The sequence below is a fragment of the Cuculus canorus genome, chromosome W (assembly GCF_017976375.1).
Source record: "Cuculus canorus isolate bCucCan1 chromosome W, bCucCan1.pri, whole genome shotgun sequence".
Taxonomy (NCBI): domain Eukaryota; kingdom Metazoa; phylum Chordata; class Aves; order Cuculiformes; family Cuculidae; genus Cuculus; species Cuculus canorus.
The window spans coordinates 3,811,747-3,828,655 of NC_071440.1; the positions used below are offsets into that span (position 1 = coordinate 3,811,747).

At 39.8% G+C, this 16,909-nt stretch overlaps 1 protein-coding gene across 1 annotated transcript in view; it reads left to right on the forward strand.

Annotated features, from left to right (window-relative positions):
- Positions 1–910: 910 nt before the first annotated feature.
- The window catches only part of LOC128850190 (rapamycin-insensitive companion of mTOR-like), a 62,787-nt gene continuing 46,788 nt past the window's right edge, over positions 911–16,909 (forward strand). Inside the window, 7 exon segments of the mRNA XM_054053178.1 lie at positions 911–944; positions 4,930–5,016; positions 5,719–5,802; positions 7,804–7,894; positions 8,029–8,095; positions 8,201–8,215; positions 8,218–8,283. Coding sequence (XP_053909153.1) covers positions 911–944; positions 4,930–5,016; positions 5,719–5,802; positions 7,804–7,894; positions 8,029–8,095; positions 8,201–8,215; positions 8,218–8,283 — 444 coding nt within the window.

Consider the following 16,909-nt stretch of genomic DNA (forward strand, 5'->3'; position numbering starts at 1 on the left):
GACACAGCAGGACAGCTCAAGTAAGTGTTTGTGCTGCTACTTATGCTACCAGTTCTGTTCATGGTGCTGGAAGTAAACATTTTCTTTCCAAAGTCACAAAATAAAAGCAATTAGCTAATATTAAACTAGTTGAAGTTGAATATGATAGCAGGTTAGAATGCAACATCTTAAAATATTGTTAAGCATTTCAGATCTTAGAAGGGTAAAATTAATTTTACCCTTCTTCCCTTACCCCCCCCCATTATATTTTTTTTTACTGAAAACAATCATCACAGTCATCAGTTTTTACTTCAAGCATAGGTTTATTTTTTTCTAGGTTTATCCATCCACGTTAGGAGTTTGCATTTGAGCTAGCTTTATGTTTGATGGTTGTATGGTCAGGCTCAGAAATGGAAACGAGACGTTCCTACTTGATATCAAGGGGGAAAAAAATGAATTCTGTGACGCCAGTCAAGTATTGGAACAAGCTGTCCAAGAAAGGTCCTATAGCCCTCATCCTTGAGAGTTTCTAAGACTCAAATGGATAAAGACCATTTATTTAAAGTCCAAGTGTTCCCTGCTGTAGTCTTATTGTCAGTGGAGGCTTCAGAGTGAATTATCCAACCAAGTATAGGTGTTTACTTTTGACGTGATCCTTCTAACATGGAGCCTCCGCTGATAAAGGAAAAGTAACAATACTTAAAAAATTCTAATCTTTGTGTGTACACATTGCATAAAATAAATACACACACATATATATGTAACAGACTTTTCTTACTCTGGATTTTGTCCCCCATCTAAAATTTCAGTTAACTGCTTTTTACTTACTGTGTTAGTAATATTGTTTGTTTTACAGTAACTAACTGTGTATTGTGACATTTGTTATTTTAATGACAGAGAGGACAGAGAAGCACGATTCCTAGCTAGTAAAATGGGAATAGTGGCAGCATTTCGATCATGGGCATGTAAGATTTTTTTGTTGCTGTTGATTGAAGCTGGATGACTGGAAGGGGAATTTTACTTTCTAGTGTACAAGAATTAATTTAGTCACAGAATCTGTCTCTCTTGATCTGTCAGTTTTCTGTCAGTATGTTCCTACAGTGGTACTAAGGTGTGTTTTGATATTGTTCAATTGGAGGACTCAGGCATAGTTTTCTTTGATGAACTCACTGACAAGACCACTTTTTTTTTTTTTAATAGAATACCATATAAGTTGTACCTTGATGGTGGTACTTGACATTTGATGGGTGAGAGCATGTTGAATATAGCACCACATCATAAGAATTTGCCTTTGAGATTGTTCTGCCACTGTAAATAAGAAATTTATTTGTCTATGCAAAGAGATATCAACAGAATGGATTCATTAGCACCTGCTTTTACGAAGTGCTATAGTTGAAAATATATTGCAGTTTGGACATATTTTGGGATTTTTCATGTAGAAAACAATTCTAAACTGAAAAAGTAGGTTTTGACATTTTTCTAAATCCTTTCTCTACAATATTACAATATCTAATATGAAGTTATTACCTAGGAGACTGCTCATTCTTTAGTAGCATAACAACCCTATACAGTGCTACAGACTAGGAGAAGTCTGGCTAGAAAGCTGCCTAGAGAAGGACCTAGGGCTGTTGGTTGACAGCCGACTGAACATGAGCCAGCGGTGTGCCCAGGTGGCCAAGAAGGCCAACGGTATCTTGGCTTGGATCAGAAACGGTGTGACCAGCAGGTCCAGGGAGGTTATTCTCCCTCTGTACTTGGCACTGGTGAGACCGCACCTTGAATACTGTGTTCTCTTCTGGACCCCTCACCACAAGAAGGATGTTGAGGCTCTAGAGTGTGTCCAGAGAAGAGCAATGAAGCTGGTGAGGGGGCTGGAGAACAAGTCTTCTGAGGAGCGGCTGAGAGAGCTGGGGTTGTTTAACCTGGAGAAGAGGAGGCTGAGGGGAGACCTTATTGCTCTCTACAACTACCTGAAAGGAGGTTGTGGAGAGGAGGGTGCTGGCCTTTTCTCCCAAGTGACAGGGGACAGGACAAGGGGGAATGGCCTTAAGCTCCGCCAGGGGAGGTTCAGACTGGACATCAGGAAAAAAATTTTCACGGAAAGGGTCATTGGGCACTGGAATAGGCTGCCCAGGGAGATGGTTGAGTCACCTTCCCTGGAGGTGTTTAAGGGACGGGTGGACGAGGTGCTGAGGGGCATGGTTTAGGGAGTGTTAGGAATGGTTGAACTTGATGACCCAGTGGGTCCCTTCCAACCTAGTGATTCTATGATTCCCAAAGGACATGTAGCAAAACCACACATGAGGGTGTTTTGGGTTTTTTTTTTTTGTTATGGCTTTCTGGACATTTTCTAGTTTGATGGGTTTTTTTTCCTGCCTGTACTGTCTGCTTTGTTCTATTATTCTGCTCTTCTTATTCTCCAGACTGGATTATTCTTTAGAGCTAATTACCGTGTCCTTTATCCTCATGTGTGATCGTGTCCATAGAATTGAAATTGAGGAATGCAGCAGTGACCGCATGCACCCAAATCTATTCCTGCATTGCAATTGGGATGTGGCCATTTATTGGGTTTGCATGGCAAGGTTTTAGTAGTGGGGCAGCTACAGGGGTGACTTCTGTGAGAAGCTGACAAAAGCTTCCCCTATGTCCAGATAGAGTCAATGCCAGCTGGCTCCAAGGTAGACTTTCCGCTGGGCAAGGCTGAGCCAATCAGTGATGGTGGTATTGCCTCTGTGATAACATAGTTAAGAAGGGGGGAAAAAAACTGCGCAAGAACAGCTGGGAAAGAGGAGTTGAGAATATGTGAGAGAAACAACTCTGCAGGCGCAAGGTCAACGAAGAAGGAGGCACTCCAGGTGCAGCCCATGGTGAAGTCCATGGTGGAGTCCGTGGTGAGGCAGATTGCCCTCCCCTGCAGCCCGTAGAGGTCCACAGTGGAGTGGATATCCAACTGCAGCCTGTGGAGGGCACCACACCAGAGCAGGTGGATGCACCTGCAGGAGGCTGTGACCCCATGGGAAGCTCGCTCTGGAGCAGGCTCCTGGCAGGACTCCTGTGGAGAGAAGAGCCCATGCCAGAGCAGGTTTGCTGGCAGGACTTGTGACCCTGTGGGGATCCCACAGTGGAGCAGTTTGTTCCTGAAGGTCTGCACCCCATGGAAAGGACCCACATTGGAGAAGTTCATGAAGGACTGTCTCCTGGGAGGGACCCCATGCTGGAGCAGGGGAAGAGCATGAGGAAAAAGGAGCAGTAGAGACAACGTGTGGACTGACTACAACCCCATTCCCCATCCCCCTGAGTTGCTCGGGGGGAGTAGGTAGAGAAATGGGGAGTGAAGTTGAGTGCAGGAAGAAGGGAGGGGTGGGGGGAAGGTGTTTTAAGATTTGGTTTTATTTCTCATTGCCCTATTCTGATTTGGTTGGTAATAAGTTAATTTCCCTGGGCTGAGTCTGTTTTGCCCACGACAGTAAAATTGCTGAGTGATCTCTCCCTGTTCTTATCTTGACCCTCCTTCATTATATTTTCTCTCCCCTGTTCAGCTGAGGAGGGGGGAGTGACAGAGTAGCTTGGTGGGCACCTGCCATCCAGCCAAGGTCAACCCACCATAGGCCATTATATGTTCTTGGGGGAAAAAAGGCCTCTGAGGTACACTGAGTAACATATTTAAATGCCATTAACATATATGTGGCCACACGTGCTTGTCATAAATTTTTGTGACATGGAGGTTTTAAACTTGAGGACTTTCTGTAAGTTCATATAAAACACATCATTAAAGTTGAATTTGTATTAGTGAAAATAAATAATTAGTAGGTGATATTTTTCACCTTTTAGTAATTTTTAATGAATGAAGGTTTGAGTTTATTTATAATATATAAGAAAAAGGTGTGCAAACCTGGCTTCTTTTTGTTCATTTAAAACTGCATTTTTGAGAAACCTGTTTGTTTTCTGAGTAGTATGTTACTGTAAGTTTTAATTTATTCTATGATATATGAAGAGAAATGGTCAAGGAAATGGGCAAGGTTTTTGCATTGTATGTAATTTGTGGCTGAAATTCAGTGTAACCATTAGCTTCAGGGGGTATTCTGTAACATTTATAAACAATTTGAGGGTTTGCCCTGTTAATATTGAAATATTAAGCCAACTGAGTAAAAATATAGCATAAAAAGACCAAATTATAAGAGATTTTATGTAAAGTAAAATCAACTGTGTTGAAAAGAAGAAAGAATTTTTTTTATGCTGAGGGTGGTGAAACACTGGCACAGGTTGCCCAGAGAGGCTAAAGATGCCCCATCCCTGGAAACATTAAAGGCTCAACCGGGCTTTGAGCAACCTGGTCTAGTTGAAGATGTCCCTGCTCATGGTGGCAGGGGTGGGGTGGACTGGATGACCTTTAAAGGTCCCTTACAACCCAAACCATTCTACAATTCTATGAAAATTCTGGAGGTGAGTATTTGTCTTTTGGGAAAAAATGAATAAAAATGATGCACAGAGAAGATCATTCCAAATAGATTTAAACTCGCGGTTTAGAATTCACATAAGATTAAAGGTACTAAAATAATTTGTTTAAGATACAGCTTTTGATGGAAAAACTGCCCACAGTTCTGCAGATGTTTCAGATTTACAATTTATTCTTTATTGACAATCTTGTCTTTTCTTTCTGCCACTTCTATGTAAATGTTGGTTTTGCAGATAATTTGAGGATACTGTTCACAGTAGAAAGGGTAAAAGTAGCTATAGTTTTTAATGAAGAAACAAAGTTTTGTGATTGGAATGCTTTGTTAAACACCGATTAGAAAGGAGATGACATTATGAAGGTAAAAAATGTTTATGATTAATAATTTTTATCATCTGTGCTTGCACTCAAACTGGAAATTAACAAATTTAACAATGTGTCTAATGCACTTTTTTTGTTTGATGATGGAGTATTATTATGTATTTAATATTTTCTAGGTATTATCAGTCTGTGCAAACCTGGAAATTCTGGGATTCAGTCTCTTATTGGGGTACTCTGTATACCAAATATGGAAATACAGATAGGTGGTAAATATTTAGTACTGATACTGGAATAATATTGGATGTTTTAATTAAAATTTAAAATTTTAACATTTTTATCAGTTTAGTGGTTTAAATGCAGACTCCAGTTATGAGACCACTAGCCTTGAGTTTATTTGTCCCCCAAGTCTAAGTCTATGATTCCATTCTAAAATATCTGTGATCTTAAGCAAGTTCCTTGCTTTTTCTGTCTCAGCCCCTTACACATAAAATGGGAATGGAATCACACCCTGTATGTCTGAGAGGAGGAAAGGGAAGAAAGAAAAGAGCATAAATTAATTTTTACTCTGGCCTCAAGTCAAAGTAAATTCATAGTAGCTGCAGTTATGAGTTTAAAGCTTTGACTCTGAGATAAATAAAAATGTTTCTTCCCAGTTGTCTACTAAATGAAGAAGTTGATGATAGCAGTACCAATTGTTCTAAAAACCTGTAATCCAAGTAGCTTGAGCTTCTGTAGAATTTGTAGTGTCAATCAGGCACACTTCTAAAGTAAGCAAGCCACTTCCCTTCTTCTGTTCTCCGGGCTCATTCAGATTATGAAAATAAGCATGTTACCATAAAAGCAACCCCGAAACACAGACACCAATTTTAGCACACTGTAGAAATCCCAACTGCAATATTAGTACTGAACAAAAAGACCGTTTTTTGTACATCTATAAAATTTTTGCCTCTTTTTTCGGTAGCAAGGTCTACTTGAGGTCCTTTATGATATATTTCGCCTTCCTCTCCCTGTTGTTGCAGAAGAATTTATTGAGGCACTTCTCAGTGTGGGTAAGTGCTTTATTACTGGTTCAGTATTTTAGTTCATGTAAATTTTTTTCTATTAAGCTCTTCTACAGATTTGAACTCTGTAGAAACATTTTATATTAACGAAGGGCACGATGCCCTTGAAGGACCATGAACGGTGCAGTGAGAGGAAACAACTGATAGCAACAGTAAGCTATGGCTGTATGCCCAGAAGCTGAGAGGGAGGTGTAAGCTAGAAAAGTAGAAATCATGATAACTTAGGGGAAAAGCATGTAAAATATGCAAAACTAATTAACCAAGTAAGCATTTGATCCAGGCGCGTGGACAGTAGCAACTAACCAGCAGTAGTATAAACTTATACATATGAACAGTTGTTTGTAACCAATCAAACGATGCCAAATTTTAGATGCAACGTGACATTGTGTATATAAGGAGCTCGCTAAGAGAAATAAAGATCTTCGATCCAAGATATCAGAGTCCGTGTCATCAATCTCTTCAGAACCCTTCACTGTTCCCTCCGTATTGTAAATTATGTCAGTCTTACCTGTTTCATCACTGAATTAATTGGGTGTTCTGAAGTCCTGTTTAAAACTTTCAACTGTTCAGCATTGATCAGCCTAGTAGAAGTCTAGATTTCTTCTGACATCCTTACTACTATATATCAGTTATATGTTTCATACAAGAGCAGTAGCAGAGCATTTACACAAAAGGCTCTGTAAATATGTCACTACAAATTAGATGACTTTGAAGCATTAGAACCATTAGTAACGTAGAAATTTTGATGAATGTTACAGAAGTTATGAAAAAGGGTTTTTCTATATATTGTGTAACTGCTAGCTATCTGCAGTGCACTTCAGCACACCTGTACTTTTCCTAGGGCAAGTATACGAGGTCTGACACAAAAAAAACCCCAAGGCTATGCTTGTAACTCTTATTTAACAAATTAAGAAAAGCAACTACCATCCCCTTCAAAACAGTTCCCTTCTGAGTTGACCCACACAGCATATGATGCTGCCAATGCTCAAAGCAATTCCACAGATCATTTCCTGAAAGGCTGTTGAGGATCTCTGTTGTTTTTGCTTTCACATCTTTGACCAAAAAAACATGGGTGCCTCTGAGCACCGACTGGATCTTTGGGAAGAGGGAGCCGGGTCTGGCGAATAGGGTGGGTGATCAACCACAGAGATGTTGTTATTAGCTACAAACTGCTTCACAGACAAAGCATTGTGGTCTGGCGTATTGTCTTGATGTTCACTCGCTGGTCACTCTTGCACACCGACAATTTCTGACCGAGGGTAAGAAAATGTCTATACTTGAACACATGTCCACCCATAGTGAGTGAAGCAATTGAGTTGAGACTTGTCTCACTGTGACAGGTTAGAATGTGTTCTATAACCATCTCTTTGTCTCCCCTCTCACTCTTGGTTCCCAAGATATAGGATTAGTCTCATTTTTTTTTTCTGTTGGACCTTGTATGTGTTTTCATGTCTATATATTTAGTAGTTAGTCTTTTATCATTAGAATTACTCCTTTGTAAACCTAAGAGTATCTTCTGCTTTGTCTCACAGTGCAAAAGTACGAGTCCAAAAGGAGCAAGTTTCAGTAATTCTCTTCTTGAAACTTGTTATAAATGTTTTGTAATGCAGTTGTATAATTAAGATTAATCCTTGTTCTGCACTTATAAGTAAATAAATAATTCTTTATTACAAACTTGCTACTTTGCAACATATGGATGTACGGTTTAAAATTTTAGGTGCCTATGATATTTTCTGTTAAACAAGTTTCATGTGCTTATGAATTGGAAATGTCATTATTTTGGTTGAGATCTTTGTCCTAGCTTTGACGTTAGCCTTGCTTTGTGCTGGAGTGTGGATTAGATGACTTGTTAGAGATAACTTCTGACAAAATTTTCTATAATTTTAAACCTGAAATAACAGTTACTAAGAACTATTATCTATGTACTGACAACCATTAACTATGAAATCCAGTGTTATAATTACCATTGTCCATATTTTCTTGTTATAGATCCAAGCAGGTTTCAGGAGTGCTGGAGACTTTCTGATGGCTTTGTAGCTGCTGAAGCTAAAATTATACTACCACATCGAGCCAGGTCAAGGTGAGCATTTCACAAACTCAGTCTAAACTATTGTTTTAGTTTTCTTTTGTTGTTGACAAAAATATTTGTTGTTTTCTTGCAGATACAATAAGAAATGTACTTTATAAACCATTTCCATACTTTTTTCTCCTTAGGCTTGATCTCATGGATAATTATTTGGCTTTAGTGCTTTCAGCTTTTATTACTAATGGACTTCTAGAGGTAACTAATGACTTGAAATTTGAATAGATGCTTGCTACTGTTTTTCTATAAACATTACAATAAGATGTTATACATTAAATTAATAATTTTTAAACTTTTTTGAAGGGTCTAGTTGAAGCGAAGTCATAAGTAGCGACGACCATATATCTGTTAGAGCAACTATCATTTTAGGAGAACTTTTGCACATGGTAAGTAAGACTTTTTGATGACAATAAGTAATAGTAGGTCATTGTAAATAGATATTTCCTATTATAGCTTTGAACTTCTGTTACAAATTTGGAACATCCACTTTTTATCAAAATAATGGGTTATTTTATATTACAGCATATGCCACTTCATATATTAAAACCATCATGAATTAATAGGAAGGCAATTTGGAATGTATTAAAAGTCCTAGGGCTTCTGCTCCAAGGATAATCCTTAATAACCAGTTGTATTTTTAAGCTGGAGTCTTGCAAAATTACTCATTGGTTACTGGGTTTGGGGAAAATGGTTACTGATGCTTTTTCCTTTACGTAAAATTATGGTAGCTTTGTGGCAGTGTGTTTAGCATTCTGCCTCACAGGCTAGGCAGATGAAACTTTTTTTCATTTTCAGCTTGATATGGCTTGGGCACTTTGTAGTATTCATTTAGGCAACTCCAACTTGATGGAATATTCTTTCAGCACTGCTGTTGGTAACCCCTGTGCAGAGAAGCTGAAGGGACCTTGCTTCATTCCTTTTCCCTCTTCTTAAAATCTTTCTTATAGTATCTTCTCTTTTTTTTTCCTTCATGCTGTATCACAACAAGATTAGTCTTTACCATTCCACACTGACAGGATTTATACTTATTTCAACAGCTAGGGATGAGAGGAAATTGTAAATTTATTCACAGAATCATAGACTATCTCAAGTTGGAAGGGACCCATAAGGATCATCAAGTCCAACTCCTTGCTCCTTACAGGATTACCTAAAACTAAACCATATGACTGATACCATCATCTGTTGGAGAATGGATGCATGAATGGCTAACTGAACAAGGCCATGGATCTATGGAGAAACTGTGCGAGACACAGTTATCATGAGGCTTTTGTTTAGCATGAGTATCTCAGTGGAAACTTATCAGCTGCAATGAAGATGTACCAGAGGTATGTTAAAACATGCTGATAAGGAAGTGAGTAAAGGTCAGGCGGACCTAGAAGATATGCCGAACAAACAACTTCAAGGAAGCAGGAGAGTATCGTGGGCCCCCCACTGTATCTGCAAGTAGGAGAGAATAAGATTAAATGAATGTAGTAGTAGCCAATGATTGTGACAAATGTATAACCAAACCAATCAAGTTTAGGGAATGACTAAGCAAAATGTAGTAAAAGGTATATAAACCGCAACTGTAATCAATAAAGTTGAAGCTTGCTTTATCACTCACATTGAGTCGTCTGCTTGCTTCCCTCGCCCGTCGCAAGTGGCGCCCGAACAGGGACCCCCAATCCCTGTTTCCACCGGACGGCGAGCTCGGCAAAGCACTGGTAGCAGCGACCAGAGGGCGGAAGATCGGCAACACTGAATCAGTACTTACGATCCGTGCCTGAACCCGGATAAAAAAAAAGAAGGGGTTCGCCGGCCGAGTAAGAAGACTACCCAGACGCACAGAGTGAAAGGCTGCATCTTATATGACTGGATAACAAAAGAGGGTCACGGAGAAGTGCACAATGGAAAGAGAGGTAGCATTTGAAATTTTACAACGCTTTTTAGAAAAGCGGGGAGTAGGTCCGATTAAGGACTTAATAGACGAGTGGAGAAATTATGGAGATTGTTTGTAAAAGTCGGGAAAAGCGCCGGGATGCAGCGACCGGAGTGCGAAGACTAAGAGCTTATGATTTCGTTAGGGATCGTTGCACTCTAGTCCGAACGCCTGGATCGTCCAAAAGGGATCCGCCGCCCGACATCATAAAGCTTTGGAGAGAAAAGACGGAACAGGGCTGCACGTAAGACTATAAATTTATAAGGGTTTTTTTTTTTCTCTGACCAGAAATGGATAAAGAAGTGGCTTATGAAATATTACAAAGCTTCTTAGAGAAGCGAGGACTTGACTCACAATATCTCAAACAACTTACGGGCCTCATTGCCTTAGAAAAACTAAGGGATGTTTTAAGGATCTGGATGAGATATTTGAGGAAAGTGAATGGCGCAAATTTGGGAACATCCTGTGGGAGGCACTTATAGATGATGATAAAACTGCAAAGAAACTAACGAAAGCTTGGAGAGAGATTACAAATTGTATAAAACGTTACAAGGTAGAAAAACAGTTAGATATTGAAATCCAACACCAGAAAATAATAGCGAGGAATCAGAGGAGGAAGAAGATGCCACGAAAATGCTGTAACAACCAAGGACTGTTACCTGTTAAACAACTGATACAAACCTTATCTTATGATATATGAGCATATTGTAAGTGTTGTATGTGTTCGGTACCATGTATAGTTTAAATATTCATACCATCGTGCTATTCTTATTGGTCGTAAACAATGTTGTATAGGTATACTAATCCAGTTCTCAAAAGAGTGGTTCTGCGTGTGTGTTTAAAGCGCTTTAAACGTTTGTAAGACTTGCAAATTGGGTTTTGGTTATATTGAGCCTCTGTTTTGATTAATCTTTAAAATGCAACTCTGAAACCTTTCAATCTCAAATGTCCGCTAAGCCAGCAAACAGGTAGATTTACCTGGGACCTTTGAAGTGAAAGGCTGCAGATGACAAGATTTTAAAATACCTAGGAAAAGAAAAAAAAAAAAAAATTAAAAAAAAATAAAAAAAAAATAGAAAAAAGAAAGAAAATGGGAAATACAGAAAGAAAAACAGAAAAGAAAATGGAAAAAGAAAATATAGAAAACCAGAAAAAAAAGAACATAGAAAATAGAAGAAGAAAATGAAAAAAAAAAAAAAAACCAAAAAAAAACCAGCCCTGTGGCTGCGTGTGAGTTCCCCCCCCCCCCCCCCATCTCCCCCCTCTTACTCCTGTAAGGTTTTTTGTTTTGTTTCAGCTTGGGAGTCCTTATCTCTCTAAGGGATTAACAATTTATGAAGAACACTCTGCATTCCAGTGTCCCTTATCAGATCAGCAACTGCTGGGTCCTAGTGCAGACAATTGTAAAGGGAATTTTAGCCAGATACTAATGAAGACATGATTTAAGAGTCCAAAAGGAGTATCCTCTGAGAGTAAAAAACTGCAAAGGAATAGAAAAGTTAATGCATTTGCACCCTTGAGAACTCCCATACAGGTAAAAACAGACAAAAGAAGCCAGGGGTAAACCGTTAACATTAAAGAACCAAGGAAACCAGCGCTCCAAGCTTTTGGTCCTATTGGTAACGGTTTAAGTGTTTTGGTTAGTAGGTCATTCGAGTGTCACTTTGCAAAGTCTTTTTGTGTAACCTGGTGTTATTAATTCTGCTTTTACTGGACAAATACAAGCTATGGTTTATATTCCTTTCCCACCTGTGTATATCACCCAAAGCAGTTGTGTTACTCAATTAATACCATTTCAAAGATTGTATTAGAGAAAATAGGCCTTCAAGTCGCACCTGGAAAAAATTCAAACCTGGAAATATTTTGAGTGGAAAATTTTGAACGCCACAATTGAACCCCAGCAAACCAAATTGCAAATAGTAGTTAAAACAATTTACAAAAGCTCCTAGGAACAATCAGTCAAGTTAAACCTTATTTGGGTATAACAAATGCAGAACTAAGTCCATTATTTGATCTTCTTAAGGGAGGACATGGCTTTAACAGCACCTCGTACTTTTACGAGTGATGCACAACAAACTTTGGGCAAGATTGAAAAAGCCATTACTCAGAGAAAAGCCCATAGACGACTTGATGGTCATCCAACATGTATGTTTTTGTTATTCTGTGTCAAGCATTTGGTCTAATAGCACAATTAGTACCTTTTAAAAGTAAAGCTCCTCAAACTGGGAAAAAAAAAAAAAAAAAAAAAAAGGAGAAATGTTACCTCCTAGTGAAAGAATTGCAAAGGCAACTTATGTGTTGAACTTTTGAACTTTTTATATTTAACTGGAAATAGAACTAGTCCTCCTATTGTAATCCATCACAGCTGAATCATTAAAATCGCCTGTATTGAAATGGATAAGCAATAATAATTGGGTGGAACGCCCGAATCGTAGCGAATGACCCTTGGAACATGCAATTACTGTTTATACTGATGCAGGAAAGAAGTCACGACGAGCTGCAACCACTTGGTATGAGGGAAAGACATGGAAGCATAAAATATTGACTGCAGTTCCAGAGGATTCCTTACAGACCCTTGAACTGACAGCTGTTGTCTGGACCTTTTCTCAGTGGATGCATCATGATCTGAATGTAGTAACGGACTCCATGTATGTTGCCAATATAGCGAATCATGTAGAAGATGCTCGGATAAAAGAAATACACAATCAACCGCTGTTTGATTTAATTCGACAACTACAATCAGCTATTCGACAACGAACGTGCCCTTTTTGCATAGTACATACTAGAAGTCATATGTGGGCAGAAGGACTTGGAGAAGGAAATTATAGCCGCACCACTGAGCGATTTTGTGAAAGCACGAGAAGCGCATAATGCCTTTCACCAAAATGCACGAGGACTACATCGACAATTCAACATTACAATGGAGGAAGCAAAAGGAATTGTCCGCGCTTGCCCCACATGCAGTCATCATGGACCTGGTTTAGGGTTAGGTGTAAATCCAAGAGGTCTCAGATCTCAAGAATTATGGCAAATGGACGTGACCATTTTGCTGCATTTGGCAGATGGAAATATGTACATGTCACCATAGACACTTATAGCAAATATATATGGGCCTCTGCGCGAACGGGTGAAAAGGCACTCCATGTTATAAGACATTTAACACAATGTTTTGCCATCATGGGAATGCCTCAGGTGATAAAAACGGATAATGGCCCAGCATATACTAGCATGAGGGTTCGACGATTTTTACAAACATGGGGAGCACGGCATTCTACTGGTATTCCACATTCCCCCACAGGTCAAGCTATTATTGAAAGGGCTCATCAAACCCTAAAGCAATATCTTCAAAAATTTATGGATCTATTTGATGTTCAAGAACGATTAGCAAAGACTCTCTTTGTTTTAAACCATCTATGTATATTTGGAGATCAGAAAGAACCAGCAGCATGGATCCATAGTCATGATAGTGATGAGCAAAAGAATCCACCAATGTTTGTTATGTACAGAGACCTAACAACGGGAACCTGGATGGGGCCAGCAGAAGTTAAGTATATGGGAAGGGGTTATATGTGTGTGCTTACCCCCACAGGACCAAAATGGATTCCCAGCCGTTGGACTAAAGCTGCTGTAGCTCCTGTAGTCCCATCTGGCTCTGACATTGATAATACTGTTGATCAGCAGGAAACCGCTAGAGAGTAAGCAGAAATTTGAATAAATATCTATGCAACGGTTGCACAACATCCTGACAGAGGAAGACAAGAGAAGAATAGAGGAAAAGCTGCCGCTGATTCTGTGAGTTGCTGGCACAATTGAAAGGATACTCAAAAGCTATCGACAGGACGTTAAAGCACTGCCAGACTTCTGAGGGACTAACATCCTGACAAAGAATTGGATCAGTGTTTAAGCAAATTGCAGGAGTTAAAACTGCAACGATTAGGAACAGTAAGATTTAAAAGAAATAAGAGAAGAAAGAGAGGGGAAGAAAAATGAGGTTTAGTTGTATTATATTGCTTGGTGCTGTGATAACCAGCACAGCAGGAATCACACGCTTTAATCAGCCAAGAGATAACATCTGGGTAACATTAGCAAGCCAAACTAATCAATCGTTGCTTTGCCTTAGCTTAGGAGGGGTTACTAATCCTTTTCGAACTTGTTTGGTAGGTTTGCCTGTTTGGTCTCCAGGGGAATTTTGTAGTCTTATAAGTAATAGTACCCTATGTGGACAGTGAATAAGTTGTAACATGTCAATGTATGGAAGCACACCATCACAGGACGATGGCTGCCACCAATGTAATATCATATTGTCCTTGAATACCACCCTGAATTCTCCCCCAGAGGAATTAGATCTCTTTGGAAGTGCAAATGCCAGTTTATCCAATGCCAGACAGGGGGGTTGGCTCAGTTTTGAGCCACTGAACCTAAATAACTTTAACAAGAATCGCAAATATTGGGCCAGCCTAGACTCATCCCTGGAATCAGGAACAGTGTATCGCCAGCTTTACTCCAAATGTAACGGTGCCAACATTACGGCCCCGAAGAAATTGCCCCCCGGTATATTTTTAATTTGCGGGGATAGAGCTTGGAATGGTATACCGGCAAAACCACAGGGAGGACCTTGTTATTTGGGAAAGTTATCATTATTTCACCCCAATATATCCCTACTGATGCAATGGAGTCAAAACGAAAATGCAAGCAGAGTAAAACGCAGTGTACATGAACTAGACTGCGATCAGTTAGGAGACCCTACGTTTTGGAGTAAATTCAAACAGGTAGCAATTGCGACCGTCCTCCCTGGAGCTGCAGCTAATAAGGCAATGAATTTAGCAAAACAATTGGGGTGTTGGGCAAAGGACGAATTAAATAAGACATCAGATATTTTAGATATGCTTACTACAGATGTGCAAAGTGTTCATCACGCGGATGCTTCAAAATAGAGCTGCTATAGACTTTTTGCTCTTAGCGCAAGGACAGTGGTGTGAGGAATTTGAAGGTATGTGTTGCATGAACTTTTCTGATCATTCTACATCCATCCATGCTAAAATAAAAGAATTGCAACAAGGCCTTCACCGCCTTACGCAAGAAGAAGGATGGGGAATCGATAGCTGGTTACAATCAATCTTTGGATCCCTATCCCCTTGGCTCCTATCGATAATTAAGGAAGCATTGCGCTGGTTTGGGCTGATATTATTGCTCGTAGTTGTATGTAAGATAGGTTACAATTGTATTATGCGCAATATAATGAAAAATCAAAATGCTTTGCTTGCTCAAAAAGAAAAAGGGGGAACTGTTGGAGAATGGATGCATGAATGGCTAAGTGAACAAGGCCATGGATCTATGGAGAAACTGTGCGAGACACAGTTATCATGAGGCTTTTGTTTAGCATGAGTAGCTCAGTGGAAACTTATCAGCTGCAAGGAAGATGTACCAGAGGTATGTTAAAACATACTGATAAGGAAGTGAGTAAAGGTCAGGCGGACCTAGAAGATATGCCGAACAAACAACTTCAAGGAAGCAGGAGAGTATCGTGGGCCCCCCGCTGTATCCGCAAGTTAGAGAGAATAAGATTAAATGAATGTAGTAGTAGCCAATGATTGTTTGAGAAATGTATAACCAAACCAATCAAGTTTAGGGAATGACTAAGCAAAATGTAGTAAAAGGTATATAAACCGCAACTGTAATCAATAAAGTTGAAGCTTGCTTTATCACTCACATTGAGTCATCTGCTTGCTTCCCTCGCCCGTCGCAATCATCCAGATGCTTCTTGAACTGTGACCACTTCCCTGGGAACCCTGTTCAGTGACTGTCCACTCTCTCAGTGAAGAACCTTTTCCTAATGTCCAATCTGAACTTCCCCTGAGGTAACTTCATTCCATTTCCTCATGTCCTATCACTGGTCACCAGAGAGAGGAGATCAGCATCTCCCTCTCTGCTGCCCCCCTTGAGGCCGTTGTAGACTGTGATGAGCTCATCCCTCAGCCTTCTCTTCTCCAAACTGAACAAACCAAGTGACCTCAGCCACTCCTTGTAAGCCTTGCCCTCAAAGCCTTTCACCACCTTGGTCACCCTTCTCTAGACACACTCTGATATCCTTCTTATATTGAGGCATCCAAAACTGCACGCATGTTGCTAACTGATAAAATTCAAAGTAAAAGTGGACTCTCAGTTAAATGTATATAGAAAAATTGATATATTTTGTGTACAAAACAATAACTGGGAAGAAAAAGTAAACAGAACAGTGATGCACCAGTTCATTACTGTACAGCAACACAGTGATTAAGAAAAGGATGCATCACCAATTACCACCTCGAAAACATCATACGGGTTCACACTTCAGCTGGGAAGGCAGCTGGCCCCTGGAAATTCTCAGTAATTGGGAAAGGTCCTACACGGTGTGTCCACCCGTAGATGAGGCTTCAAAAGTCAGCCCAGGAGTCTCCCATTTTTATAGTTAGTAACAAACATCTTACATTAAGTCTTCTGGCACAAGTCAGTGTGAATATGCAGACTGTTTGGGTTCCTGTTGTCAATCCCATCTGAGACACTGGCCAAATGTTCCAGATGTAACTCAGGATAGGGCCATATCTAGTCAGCACACAATATGATATATTCTCCAAATGTTCATGCTACTATATTTAGAGGTAGGTAATTATAGAAGCAGTAATCAACAATATGATACATTGTCTGAATGTCCATGCAAAAATAGATAAAAGCATAATTGATCATAAGTAGTAATCGACCATTCACATCACAGCACAGTGCTCAAGGTGGAGGACACCAGTGCAGTGTAGAGGGGAACAGTCACCTCCCCTGAATGACTGGCCATGCTGTGCTTGATGCACCCCAGGACACAGTTGACCCTTTTGGCTGACAGGGCACATTGATGACTCATATTCAACTTGCCATCAACCCAAACACCCAGATCTACTCTATTGATAGGACCCAAGGGAATGGCAGGAAGATGCACCAGGGGAGGTTTAGGTTGGATATTAGGAAAAAGTTCTTCACCCAGAGGGTGGTGGAGCACTGGAACAGGCTCCCCAGGGAAGCAGTCATGGTGCCAAGCCTGACAATATTCCAGAAGCATTTGGGCAATG